The sequence below is a fragment of the Nannospalax galili genome, unplaced genomic scaffold (genome assembly GCF_000622305.1).
Source record: "Nannospalax galili isolate Female #2095 unplaced genomic scaffold, S.galili_v1.0 scaffold336, whole genome shotgun sequence".
Lineage (NCBI taxonomy): Eukaryota > Metazoa > Chordata > Mammalia > Rodentia > Spalacidae > Nannospalax > Nannospalax galili.
Window position 1 is genome coordinate 515,220 of NW_008343385.1, and position 13,163 is coordinate 528,382.

The 13,163-nt window shown below is 38.6% G+C and overlaps 1 protein-coding gene across 3 annotated transcripts in view; it reads right to left on the reverse strand.

Moving 5' to 3' along the window:
* The window catches only part of Slc38a6 (solute carrier family 38 member 6), a 66,636-nt gene that overhangs the window by 33,017 nt on the left and 20,456 nt on the right, over positions 1–13,163 (reverse strand). For all 3 annotated transcript variants that reach the window (XM_029566651.1, XM_008839481.3, XM_029566652.1), the window contains 2 exons: positions 10,836–10,888; positions 6,411–6,450 (listed from right to left, as the gene is read on the reverse strand). In XM_029566651.1, coding sequence (XP_029422511.1) covers positions 6,411–6,450; positions 10,836–10,888 — 93 coding nt within the window. The remainder of the gene's footprint in view (positions 1–6,410; positions 6,451–10,835; positions 10,889–13,163) is intronic.

Here is a 13,163-nt window from a genome sequence, read left to right on the forward strand (position 1 = left end):
ATTGACAGATCTCTCTATGCAGTCCTGGCTGGCCTGAATTGCTGTCCCTTCTTAGGAGGCTGGAGTAGCATTTGCTGCAAATTTCTGCTGGGACAGGGTCAGAAAGAAGACATCTAAGAGTACTGTTATAGGCAGAACATTCTAGCACAGAGTCTCAACTTAGTAAACTGACTAGTAAGAGGTTAAGAATTACAGTATAAAAGGCCAGCTGGTTCACACAGGGCTCTTTTCCTAAAAACCGTTAAATAGTTTTATATTAAACTGAACTTCTTTAATTTTTTGGGGGGTGTGTATGAGGCATCATGTCTGATTGGGCTGGTATCTTCTTGCTTATCAGATGCAGATTCTATGTGGCCTAAGTGCATAGAAAGCTGTTGGGTTTCTCTAAAGCCTTATAGTCCCAAATAAAGTGTTAATCAAGGCTGCTAAAGTTTGTGGACCCAGTGTCAGGCTGGAAAATCTGGGTCATTCTAGCAATTTCTGGAGGTTTTAGTAAAACTATAGCAGCTAGAGTTCCGCTTTTACAAAGTGTGGTTATTATATCTTTAATCTCTTTTAAGGACTTGGAGCTTTAAAGAACTAGGGAAAGAATATGCTATCTATAATGATCATTCAAATTGTATGAAAGCAAAATAATAATTTAACACGTCTTTAGGAGTCATTCCCTTCTCCATGCACTGAGTTGGGCAATATGGAATAAGAACACAAACTGCTTTAACTGTGTACTTCTGAGACATAGCAGGACTTCTGCCTCACTAAGATGAGTGGGGGTTTGCTTAGTGTTGGTCTAGCCTACAGAATGGCAACTTCAGAAGTCCAATCAATTTAAGCCAGGTATGGTGGCATACACCTTTCATCCTATCACTCTGTAGGCAGAGGCAGGCAGATCTCTGTGAGTTCAAGACCACCTTGGTCTACAGAGTGAGTTCCTAGCCAGTTGAGGCTGCAGGGAGACCCTGTTACAAAAAAAAACAAAAACCCAAAAATTAAAAATTAAAAAAAATTATAAAAAGAAGATTCAATTTAGTGTAAGACTACCTTCCTTAACAGTTTTTAAGGAGGGAGAGAGAACCAACTGGCCTTTTCTACTACAATTCCTCTTACTAGTCCATTTACTAAGTTGAGACTCCATGCTAGAATTCTCTGCCTGTAACAGCACTCTTAGGTGCTTCCTTTCTGACCCTGTCACAGCAGAAACTTGCAGCAAATGCTACTCCAGTTCCTGAGGAAGGGGCAACAGAGGGCTATACCTGGCAGTGGCCTATTTTAGGCTCAAGTCATTACTGTTGAGAGATCAGAAATCACATTAAATACTATTTCCTATATGGCTCTCCATTTTCCAAAGGCAAAGAATTCTATAACTTTGAAGTAAGAGTCCTAAATTAGGTTTGGGGCTGAAGAGATGTCTCAGTAGTTAAAAGTTTATATAACCCTTCCAGAAGACCAGAGTTCAGACCTCAGGACCCATGCTGGGGAGCTCACGACCACCTATAACTCCAGCTCCAGGGGATCTGACATCCTCTTCTACTCTGTGGGCACCTGCACGCTATTCTTGCAGAGGACCCAGATTAAGTTCCCAGCACTCATATTAGCTTATAAGCACCTGTAACTCAAGTTCCAGAGGACCTGATGTCTTCTGCTGGCTTCCACAGGCACCAACTATACACATGGTATACTTAACATACATGTAAGCAAAACACTCATACACAAAATAGAATAAATAAATCTTTTCAAAAATTAAGGTAGAGAACAACTGAAGAAGATACCAGACATAAACCTCAGATGTATAGGTATACTCACATGTACACACATAGATATGTACATTACATATACAAGAAAAAGTTAAAAAGATAATTTTTAAGAGTCCTAAATTTAGTGAGTTGCATTTTTTTTCCATTCTAAAATTTAGAGTTTTGAATAAAGCCTTCCCAATAATTTAGATCACACTGGTCCCTTGTGATTAGTGCTTGTGCTTGACTGTCTGGGGTAGGGTGGTAGTAGTGGATTTTCAGTATAGTTCTGAATGTAGAGTCTCTCTAAAGAAACTATATACTCACTTATATACTCTGTAGCCTTCTCTTCCGAGTCAATCCATCAACTTTCCTTTCTCTCTAAAGCAGTATTAACTGCTCTTGTGCTCCTCTTATTCCTTTTTTTTTCTTATAATATTTATAATTCAGCTACTGAATACCTACTATTTACTAAGTGCTGGGGGCATAAATAAAAAGTTGTTTTTAATTTATGGAATATGGTATTGCAGGGAATAACCCAGGCCTCCACTAAAAGACCCTGAAATAAATAATCAAGAGCAATTTATAAACATTTGGCCTGTTTTCCTTGTTTTCAGTATTGGAGATTGAAACAAGAGATTGAGAAATATTTAAAGATTACACAGCACAAAGAGAAGCTGGATGCAATGGTTAACACTTATTGTCAACAGGATCTAGGATTCCTAGGACATTCGCCTCTGGGCAGATGTCCTAGGAATCCTAATACCTATGATGTATTATCTAGTTTATGTTAACACCCACCTTAACTTTGAACAGCACTACTCCAGGGGAAGGAGTCCGGAACTGAATAAAATGGAGAAAGTAAGAGCTTGCTGGCTGCCTGTGCAATGTGATCAGCAGCCTTATGATCCTACTGCTATACCTTCGCTGCCCTGATGAACTTCTCCTAGAACTGTGAGCCAAAATAAACCCTTCCTTTCTTAAATTGCTTTGGTCAGGTGTTTTGTCCCAGCAACTTGTAAAGTAACTAATACACCAAGTGTGCTGGTGGTGTACACCTGTAATCTCGGTACTCTGGTGGCCAAGGCGGAAGCATGAATCTAAGACATACCACCTAACTAAAAATACAGATGCCCCTTTGTTAATATCTGAAAGAATTCACATGCATCTCCCATAGGGCTAAGTTAGAACCCACATTTCTATATGAAAAGGGAGCCTAAGCTCCCCATTTCCTACCTCAACAGCTTGCTAAAGAGAAAACTAAAGCTTAAGTATGAGGGGTCTCTCTGAGGCACATACCTACCTAATGCAGAGACTGGATGTAACACAATTCAAGACACCAGACATTCATGCAGTATTCTGCTTAGAAGAGTAAGTTTCAAATTCTACTGTAATGAAGGAATAATTTATGCACATATGGCTAAGAAAAGAAAAACCTCTAAAAACATGTTTTCACTTATGACTCAGCAGGTTCTCAATAAATACACTTTTAACCAATATGAAGAAAATCCAGAGGCCATCATCCTAAAAATTAAATATGCATTACTAGCTTTTCTGAACTTATGGGACATTAAAAATTGCTGGGATTGCATCTAAATTGCTTTTTAAAAAAGTTCTAAAATAAGCAAACAAACCAACAAACTTAAGAATGTGGAGAACTGATGATTAATATACCATCAAATCCAAGAATCTTTTCCAGAACATTCTGACAGTTGGCCAACCAATTCTGTTTGGATGCCTTCAGGGACAAGTTGCACTTTAAAAAGAGTGCAGGAGCTGGGCATGGTGGCACACACCTTTAATACCGGTACTCAAAAGGTAGAGGCAGGTGGATCTCTGTGAGTTCCAGGCCATCCTGGTCTACATAGTGAGCTCCAGGCCAGTTGGGGCTACAGGGAGACCCTGTCTTTAAAAAAAAATGTGCCGGTCATCCTCATACCAACCATACAGTTTAATTAATTACAGGGATATTTGCTAAGATCTGACTGTGTCCCCCAAGCCATGGGTGTAGAAAACATACTCCCCAAATGCAACAGTGTAGGGAGGTGGCATCTGGGGGAAAGTGTTTGGGTCATAAGGATTCCATTCTCATAAATGAATTTATGCCCATTATAAAAGGGCTCAAGGATGAGAATTTGATAACCTTGCTCTATCTTACCATGGCTCCTGCCACATTATTAAGAAGGTCCTTACTATATGTGGTTTCACCGATCCTGGACTTCCCAGCCTCCAAAGCTAAGTAACTTTCTGTTTATTACAATCACCCAGTCAATGATATTCTGCCATAGCAATGCAAACAGACTAAGACAATATTCTCGGCGAGGAACCCAAATTAGTTTCTCTGTAGATTTTTATACATAAGAACCAATTTTGTTCTCAGGAAAATATTGGATTACTCTAGTTTCTTTTTAAAATCTTTCATGTTTAGCCTTTCAAATAATTGAAGCTAGTGATGGGCCCAGCATTCCGTGTGTGTGTGTGTGTGTGTGTGTGTGTGTGTGTGTGTGTGTGTATTAGGTGACCATGCATAAATGACACACTTCTGTCCCTGCTTGTACAGCACTGGATTACAGGTATGCATCCCCACACTGAGCTTTTATGTGGGTGCTGGGGATCTGCACTCTGGTCTTCATGCTTGTGCACTTACCAACTGACCTGTCTTCCTAGTCTTAGTATTCCCCTTTTCTCTTCTGATAAATATAACCAGAATATTAAGAAGCACTTATCAAAAGAGCATACAAATCATTTTAACTCCAGTCACTACAGTGAAGTCCCAGGTGTTGTGTCGAGTTCTCAGAGCACAAAGGGAATGAAACCTACTCCCCAGAAGAGATCACAATACAGTGAGGGAGAGAAGCACAGATGGAGAAAAACTCGACCTGGAAGCAACAGGTTCTAAAAAGAACTGTCAGAGAAAAAGGAAGAGATCTAGGCGAAAAATATAGAAGACACAACAGTGGGCACCATGCCAAGTTAAAAAACTTGGATTCAAACTAAAAATTTGTCAAATTATTAAACACTCATTCACTCTAATCTAAACAAAATATGATTGGTCTTAATGAGAACCTATACAGAAACATTATCACTATGCAAATTAAACAATACTATTTGCTAAATTAAAAAAATTATTCTTGAACAGATCTTGAAATCAACTGTCACTATAAAAATTCCTAAAGAATGTGAATAGTTTTCCTGATTTCTAGAGTAAAATGTGAAATACTGTCTATGGGAAGAAAAAAATTTGTTATGGCCTCCAAGAAAACATTCTTCTCATTCAGTAACATCCTTTTCATGAAAATTTAAAGAATTAAAACATGGATATTCAGGATTCCAAAACAATGGCAGCACAATTCATTGATGGAATTTTTTCTTTGACCAAGAAATTCACCCAAGATACAATTTGGTTGAACAGTACTTAATGTGAAATAGCTCAGATCATAAGTTGTCATCTTTAAATTATTTAAAGCCATAAGATGTAAAAAAATGATTAAAACTCCTGTGAGCACACAATCATGTGTAAGACCCAAAGTGCCCATCACTCTTCCTGTGGGTTTTCCTCAATTCCAACAGCATTTACTTACCATTTCTGTTGATGGTAAAAGGAAATGAAGACACTGCTCAGTTCTATGCAGTGTCTTTACAACATGGACATACAATTCTAGTGTTAGATTTTAGTATTTAATACATTCGGCCAACTGTCTATAATTAATAGTTATTTTCATCTCTACATGGTTCTGAGAATTAGGATCACTTATAGGACCAGCTCCTAGTAAAAATCAGAGGGTAGATAAATCTGAGAATGCTTCTTGTTCTTTGATTTATTCTTTAAGCCACTTGTTCCTCTCTTTAATTTCTTACTTAGGAGACACTGTTCATACCTGATTATTTACAGCCCATGGGACATCATTCCCTCTAAAGAAGGCTCTCTTAATGGGGTAATTAAGAGGGCAAGAGTAGGGGGCTGGAGAGATGGCTCAGCAGTTAAGAGCACTGACTGCTCTTGCAGAGGACCCAGGTTCAATTCCCAGCACTCACATGGCAGCTACGAACCATCCTTAACTCCAGTTCCAGGGGAATCCGAAGCCCTCTTCTGACTTCCACGGCATTGCACGGCATGGGCGCACTCACATACATGCAGGCAATACACTCAAACACATCAATAAATAAATAAAACATTTAAAAAAAGAGGGCAAGAGTAGAGGGAAAAATCTTTTAAGACTCACCTGAGGAACATTTCCAAACTGTACCCAACAGTACCACAACCACAGAAAGTGGATGCTTTAGTGGTGTGTTGGAGACAAAATAAGACAACAGTTAAGGTTTGGCTAGAGGTGATTTTAGAAGCATCATTACCAGTGCTACTAAAAATAATCCACGAACGAGGGGCTGGGGATTTAGCTCAGTGGTACACTCTTGCCTAGCAAACAAAAGGCCTGGATTGGTCCTCAGCTCAAAGGTGGTGTGTGTGTGTGTGCGCGCACGTGCCAAATTGCCAAGAAAGATAAAAATAAAAAAAAACAAGGCAACCAAGAAGGAGTGCAAAGCCAATGTACAGGACTTCTGATAGTTATTTCTACAGAGATTCGGTTTCCCAGCTAGAGCTGTAGGAAGGCAAGAAACCAAAGGGAAGCAATTGTTTATATTACATGCATACATAAATGACACACTTTCAACACTTACCTCCAATATTCTGAATTATTATGGTGCCTGCCACCACCACCTACAAAAGAACAAATGTACTTAGAAGATAAAAGGGAAAAATATAAGAGGATCAGAATTTTATTAAAATTCAATAACTAATACAATGAAAACAGATGAAGAATTCATGATTGAAAACACTGGAAATAAATTTTGTCAGCTGTTTGTACTACATGAAATTAATAAACATCATATAAAGTCTTTTAATAGCTTCATAACTACTATAAAGAATATTTCTGAAATTTTTCTTGGCAGTCATGTTTGAATAGTTAAAAGTGTTATAAAGAGCTAGTAAGTGGTGAATTGAATTTGAATTCTTTCTGGGGACGCTTGTGGTCCCTGTAGCCCCAGCTGGCCTGGAACTCACAGGTAGACCAGGCTGGCCTTGAACTCACAGAGATCTGCCTGCCTCTGGGATTAAAGGCATGCACCACCATGCCTGGCTTGTGGTCCCTTTCTTACTGGCTTTATCACACCGCTTCAGTAAGCAACCCAAAACAGCTTGGAGTGTGCTGTGCTAATGCATAAAAGAAACTAATAATCTTTAAAAAAAATTTACTATTTTTATTTTATGTATATGAGTATATTGCTTGCATGTATGGAAATGCACCCATGTCATGCAATCATCCCCATGGCAGTCAGAAAAGGCATCAGATCTCCTGTAACTAGAGCTATAGACAGTTGTTAGCCACCATTTGGGTGTTGGGAATCGAACCCTGGTCCTCTAGAACAGCCAGTGCCCCCAACTGCTGAGTCATCTCTCCAGCCCCCGATATAATCTTTTGATATCAGCTTGGCCTATATCCAGTCTTTGGGGCATACCAGTCTCAGGGGTTAATAGCAGAAAACTCTGGAGCCCATTCTCAGACCCTCCCAAATTTAAGCAAAATGTTTCCAATTCAAAAACGTGATATAAGTTGAGTTTAAACATGCGGTAGTGGCAAGGACGACAGTAAACTGCAGAACTCCCTCCTCAGGAGTTCCTGCCTTCTGAGCATTGCCCAGTTGGTGGCAAGTGAGAAAGTGGATTCAATGCAGCCTGATCTTCTAATATTTAGAGGAAGTCCCCAACTCGATTTTTTCCCACTTGCATGATTAGCTGGCATTTAAAAATAATTTAAAGCCGGGCGTGGTGGCGCACGCCTTTAATCCCAGCACTCCGGAGGCAGAGGCAGGCGGATCTCTGTGAGTTCAAGGCCAGCCTGGTCTACATAGTGAGTTCCAGGACAGCTGGGGCTACAGGGAGACCCTGTCTCAAAAAGACCAAAATAATAATAATAATAATAATAATAATTTAAAAATAAAAATAGCCGGGCATGGTGGCACACGCCTTTAATCCCAGCACTCGGGAGGCAGAGGCAGGCAGATCTCTGTGAGTTCAAGGCCAGCCTGGTCAATAAAGTGAGTTCCAGGATAGCTGGGGGCCAAAAAAAATTTTTTTTAATTAAAAATAAATTTAAAAATAAAAAAGACTGAAGTTAACAAAATATGCCTAAGGACTAAGTTCAGTCTAGAGGATTGCTAGTTTCTGATCTTGGACGAGACTTCTGGGAAACTCAGAGAAAGGTACTCACAGGAAATGGTTTAATATTGAATTTTCACTTGGGCCTTCCAATCACTCAAGTGCCAGTGGACTGTAACCGCCAAATGTTTGGATCTGACCTTCCACTCCTCAGCCCTCCATAGACTGGGAACAGATCACACGTGAGGCTCACTTCTGCTAAGAATTCCTTCTGTAACAGAGACCACCTATCCTGTAAATCATCTAACTTACTGGGATCTCGAGTCCATAAGTCTGCAAAAGAGGGCTAACAATTTGAGAATCTGGCGAGACTTCTACAGATGTAGCAATGGCCACTCTAATGTTTTCTAGAAGGAACTTTGCATCTCAACTCACTTAAATATTAGTTCCCCCAAACTCACAGTGGTTTGTGAAAAGACTATTTTGAATGTGCGCATACCATCTTCTGTTTAAATGAATCCTGACCAACACACATGAAATATGGATTTATTTTTATGAATACATTTCAAAAGCAATAATATCTTAGTATTAATTCTTTTTCTGTTCTTTGACTAAATTTAAGTATAGAAAACCAGAATGAATGCCTGCCTTTCTATCTAAGTTTTCATAGTCTACTACAGTGCATGGCATGGTTTTTGCTCAATACCTATTTATCTGGTAAGTAAATACATAAATTTAAAGATAAATTTTCTTAAGTTTCCTTAAAAAATTTCAAAGATATTTTATTCTCAGAACAAAATTACCCTACCATATTTCATATCTGGAGAGAAGAAAATGGGAAAACAAAACTCATTCAGAGCCCTTTCTGTCCAGCATAGCCGCCTACTATGAGCTGGGCACATCTGCTCAAATGATGATGCAGCAACCGAAGCTCAAGAGCAGTCCACACTCTTCTTTTAGGCCACTGCTTTTACACAGGGATATGGACTACAGCTGTGAAATGACAGCGATGCCAGTGTGGCCCTGGATTCATACCTACACATCATAGCAAAACAATCAGGGAGTTTTCCTTTTACCCCCGCCCCCGTGTGTGTGTTTGTGTGTGTGTGTGTGTGTGTGTGTGTGTGTGTGTGTGTGTGTGTGTGTAATCATACACATGCACCCACCTGTGAGGGTATGCTAGCCTAATCATGCATGGTACATGTGTGAAGGTCAAAGGTGACTTTAGAAGTCTTCTTCTATCATCTTCCACCTTATTTTTTGAGGCAAGGTATCTCACTACACCTGGAGCTAGCTTTCTGTTTGGGCTGGGCTGGGTGGCCAGCAAGCCTCTGGGATTCACCTCTCTTTGCACCCCTCCCCTCAGCACTGAGAATACAGGAGCAGGCTAGCATGCCCAGGTTTTATATGGGTGCTAAGGATTTGAATTCAGATCCTCATGCTTGAATAGCAAGGACTTTAGCCACTGAGCCATCTCCTCAGTCCAGGGCATTTCCTCATATAAACACATTTTCTTCTTCCTTGGTCAAACTATATGTAGGAAATTGATCTGTGATTACACTAAACATTCTGATCTCTAGGAAAGAAATTGTTCTCAGAGAACACTAAGAAAACCTTTGCCCTCAAAATAATATATTCCCTGTTTGTTCAAGGTTCAGATTATTAAGATCTAAGCCACAAGGCTACCAAGTATATGATTTAAAGACCCCCTTCTATACTTTAAAAGCAAAGTTAACTGGAATATAAAAAGTTTTTCCCCTTAATTGCTGTACCTTTTTCCTCTAAGACTCACTCCTGAGAAATCAGCTTTGTTATTAGATTAAAAACAAAAGAGTAAGTATGTGAGGTAATCCATAAGTCAATTAGTTGAATTTTGTCATTCTATATTGCATACACATTTCAAAATACTATTCTTTATCTGCTATATGTGTATAACTTTTGTTTGTTAATTTAAAAATAAGGGCAAACAGAAAGTACTAAAATAGATTTATAACCAAAGAAAAGTTCCTGTTTCAAACCAAAATAAATATGGGTTTTAAGAATTAGCTTTTCAAAAATTAAAAAAAATTAAGTACTCTAACACTAATAGCAATGTTTAACTCCTGGTAAGAGGGAGAAATAGACAATGTTTCCCCTCAACTTTAAAATCAAAGCACATATCAAAAATGAGTGCCCAATAAATGTTTTGCTGTTATTTTTACTATTTTAAGAAGGAAAAGCAGTACAGAGAGTCTAGTCCTCAGATGTGGAACTGGCTTTAGGTCCCTTAACAGCTTTTGTCCTTAATTTTCTAGGGTAGACTCAATGGGATACCTGGGGAATCACTGTTCAGCTCTTAAATAATATGATCTATGTAATTACTGCTTTTGTAAACAGCCATGCTATAAGTTTAATTTTATGTTAATAAGGAAAACATTATTATTTCATGTACATTTATTTATTATTTTATGTTATGTATATGAGTGTTATGCCTGCATGTATGTAACTGCACCCATGTCATGCAATGCCTGTGGAGGTCAGAAGAGGGCATTGGCTCCCCTGGAACTGGAGTTACAAATTGTTAACCACTATATGGGTACTGGGAAACAAACCCAGGTCTTCTGCAAGAGTGGCCAGTGATCTTGACTGCTGAGCCATCTCTCCAGCCCTGGAAAACATTACTATTTTACAATTCGTTAAGTCATCAACAAGATGTAAGAACTGAACTGGTTTATTGATGTGTTTTGGGAGGGGCACAGAGATTTCTCTTATTTTTGTTCCCATCATTCCATTTCTTCATAGTTTCATTTCTTTTTATTCTCTTAAGGCCGTTCAGTCTTGTACCTCTTTCCCTCTCCTCCCTCCCCCTCCCATATATACCTTTTATATATGGTATATATACTTGGAACAAAGGAAAGAAATGCCTTTTTAGGCTCTAGACACAATGAGGAAAATAAGGAAACTACCTTTCCAGGTAATCCAAAGGCAAAGAGTCCAAGGTCTTCATAAGATGTCACAGCTGTTATGAGAAAGTGTAACTGTCACTTGTGAAAGGTATTTTACTATTACAAACTAAGCTTGTGTCATTTTCAGAATTCTAGCCAATAAGGACTAGTATGAGACACTCTCTCTAACACCCTGGAATAAAAGCAGTAGAAAGAAAGAAGGTTGTTAGCCAGACATGGTGGTTTAATTCTAGCACTTGGGAGGCAGAGGCAGGCAGATTTCTGTGAGATCAAGGCCAGCCTGGTCTGCATAGCAAGTTGTAGGACAGCTGAGGCAACAGGAAGACCCTGACTCAAAAGAACCAGAAGAGAGAGAGAGAGAGAGAGAGAGAGAGAGAGAGAGAGAGAGAGATGAGAGAGAGAGAGAGAAGGAGAGGAGAGAGGAGAGAGGAGAGAGAGGGAGAGGGAGAGAGGAGAAAGGAGAGAGGGAGAGAGAGGGGAGAGAGGAGAGAGGAGAGAGAGGAGAGAGGAGAGAGGAGAGAGAGGAGAGAGAGGAGAGAGAGAGAGACTGATTTTCTGTAAAGGTGTTTGATAATTTTCTTCATGAAATCTTAATTTCCATCCCCCCCAAATGTAGGGTATTTAGATTTCTTTGTAGAATATGCCTCTTTACCCACAATAATGAGTTTTTCTTTTAAAAAAAATCAGCAAGGACTTCTGTTACATTTCTCCAGTGTGTCTCATGTTCTTATTTTCTTTCTCAAATGCATATACTAAGATTATTTTTCATTTTTACTGTTTCTGAATACTGTAAGAAAACCAGTGTCAACACAGTAATACTGGTTACCAATTAACAGCCATTTATCTACCTATCTGACACCTCTCTGTATTTATCTTAAGTCAGTCTAGGTAGGCCACCAAGGGTAGATTTGTATTTCACTAAGTGTTCTGAAATACAGAAAGCAGCACAAAAATATTCAGTATTAATTTTGTGAACTCCTGTAGTTGAGGTCCACATGTCTTATAGCTATTGGGCACAGATTAAATTTAAAGTCAAAGTACTAACTTTTAGGAGCCACCTTTAAAGATATATGCTTTGTAAAGCTAGAGTCCTCCTAGAATAGGCAGTTAAGGAACTCCAGATTAAATTAATTCATATGACACAATTACTTGAGTACACCCAGACTCCCCATGCAGTACCTGGGTACTTGAACACTGTGTGGTTCACCAGGTACCCGTGGAAGTTTCCACTAGCAAGAATTTCTAAAAATTGGACATTCAACTAAAGTTAGGTAAGGTATGACAGCTGTACCATATTTTCAGGGACATTTACCTTTCCAGGTTTCTAGTGCAATAACGTGTTCACAATGGAAACAATACTTTTATCCTATAATTAGTAGGGCACATATTTTCTTTTTTCATCATAAAAGAGTATTAAATTACATTCTCACTTTATATGTTCAAGTAGTATGATTATATTAAAAAGATGAAAATTCAATGGCTTATAAAAGAACCACAGTATATTCTCAGCCTGCCTTTGTGTTTTAACTAGTGGTGCCATTTGTACAGCTTCATAGTTTGAAATGTGAAAACCCCATATACTTACACTAAAGAGAAAGAAGGCTAAGGGGTAGCAAGGCTTTGGATGGCAATACATATTTTCTTTTTTAATATTTTATTTATTATTTTCATTTTATGTATATGAGTGTTTTGCCTGCATGTGTGTAAGTGTGCCCATGTCATGCAATGCCCTCAGAGGTCAGAAGGTGGTGTTAGATTCCCCTGGAATTGGAATTATGGATGGTTGTCAGCTATTATGTAGGTGCTGGGAATTGAACCCCGGGTCCTCTGCAAAAGCAGCCAGTGCTCTCAACCACTGAGCCATCTCTCCAGCCCTGGCAACACATATTTTCTATTGCTCTTAGATGTGGCTCATTATTTAAAACAGTTTAATCCAACCTCTCAGGATATACTTGGGTTTTCTTTTCAACTTCCACTTATGAACAAAGCACTCCTTTTCGTATTTTCACATGAAGGGCATAAAAATAAGCTTTAAAAAACTGCAGGGTTTTTCATATTCAGGTACATGAAAATAAGCTTTTTAGAAAATGTAGATGACTTCACATATTATTCACTATGAAGCCAAGAAGAAAACAGTCGAATACTGAAAAATCAGATGTTTTGATAATTAACAAATTTTTAATTTTAATCTATTATTAGACTTGGAAAATTCTTTAGATAATAGATACAGCTATTTAATTTTTTAAATTATTTATTTAATAACCACATACTTAGAAGAAGCATTTCATTACAACAGCATTGACATATTCAATAACAATTTCCCAAGCT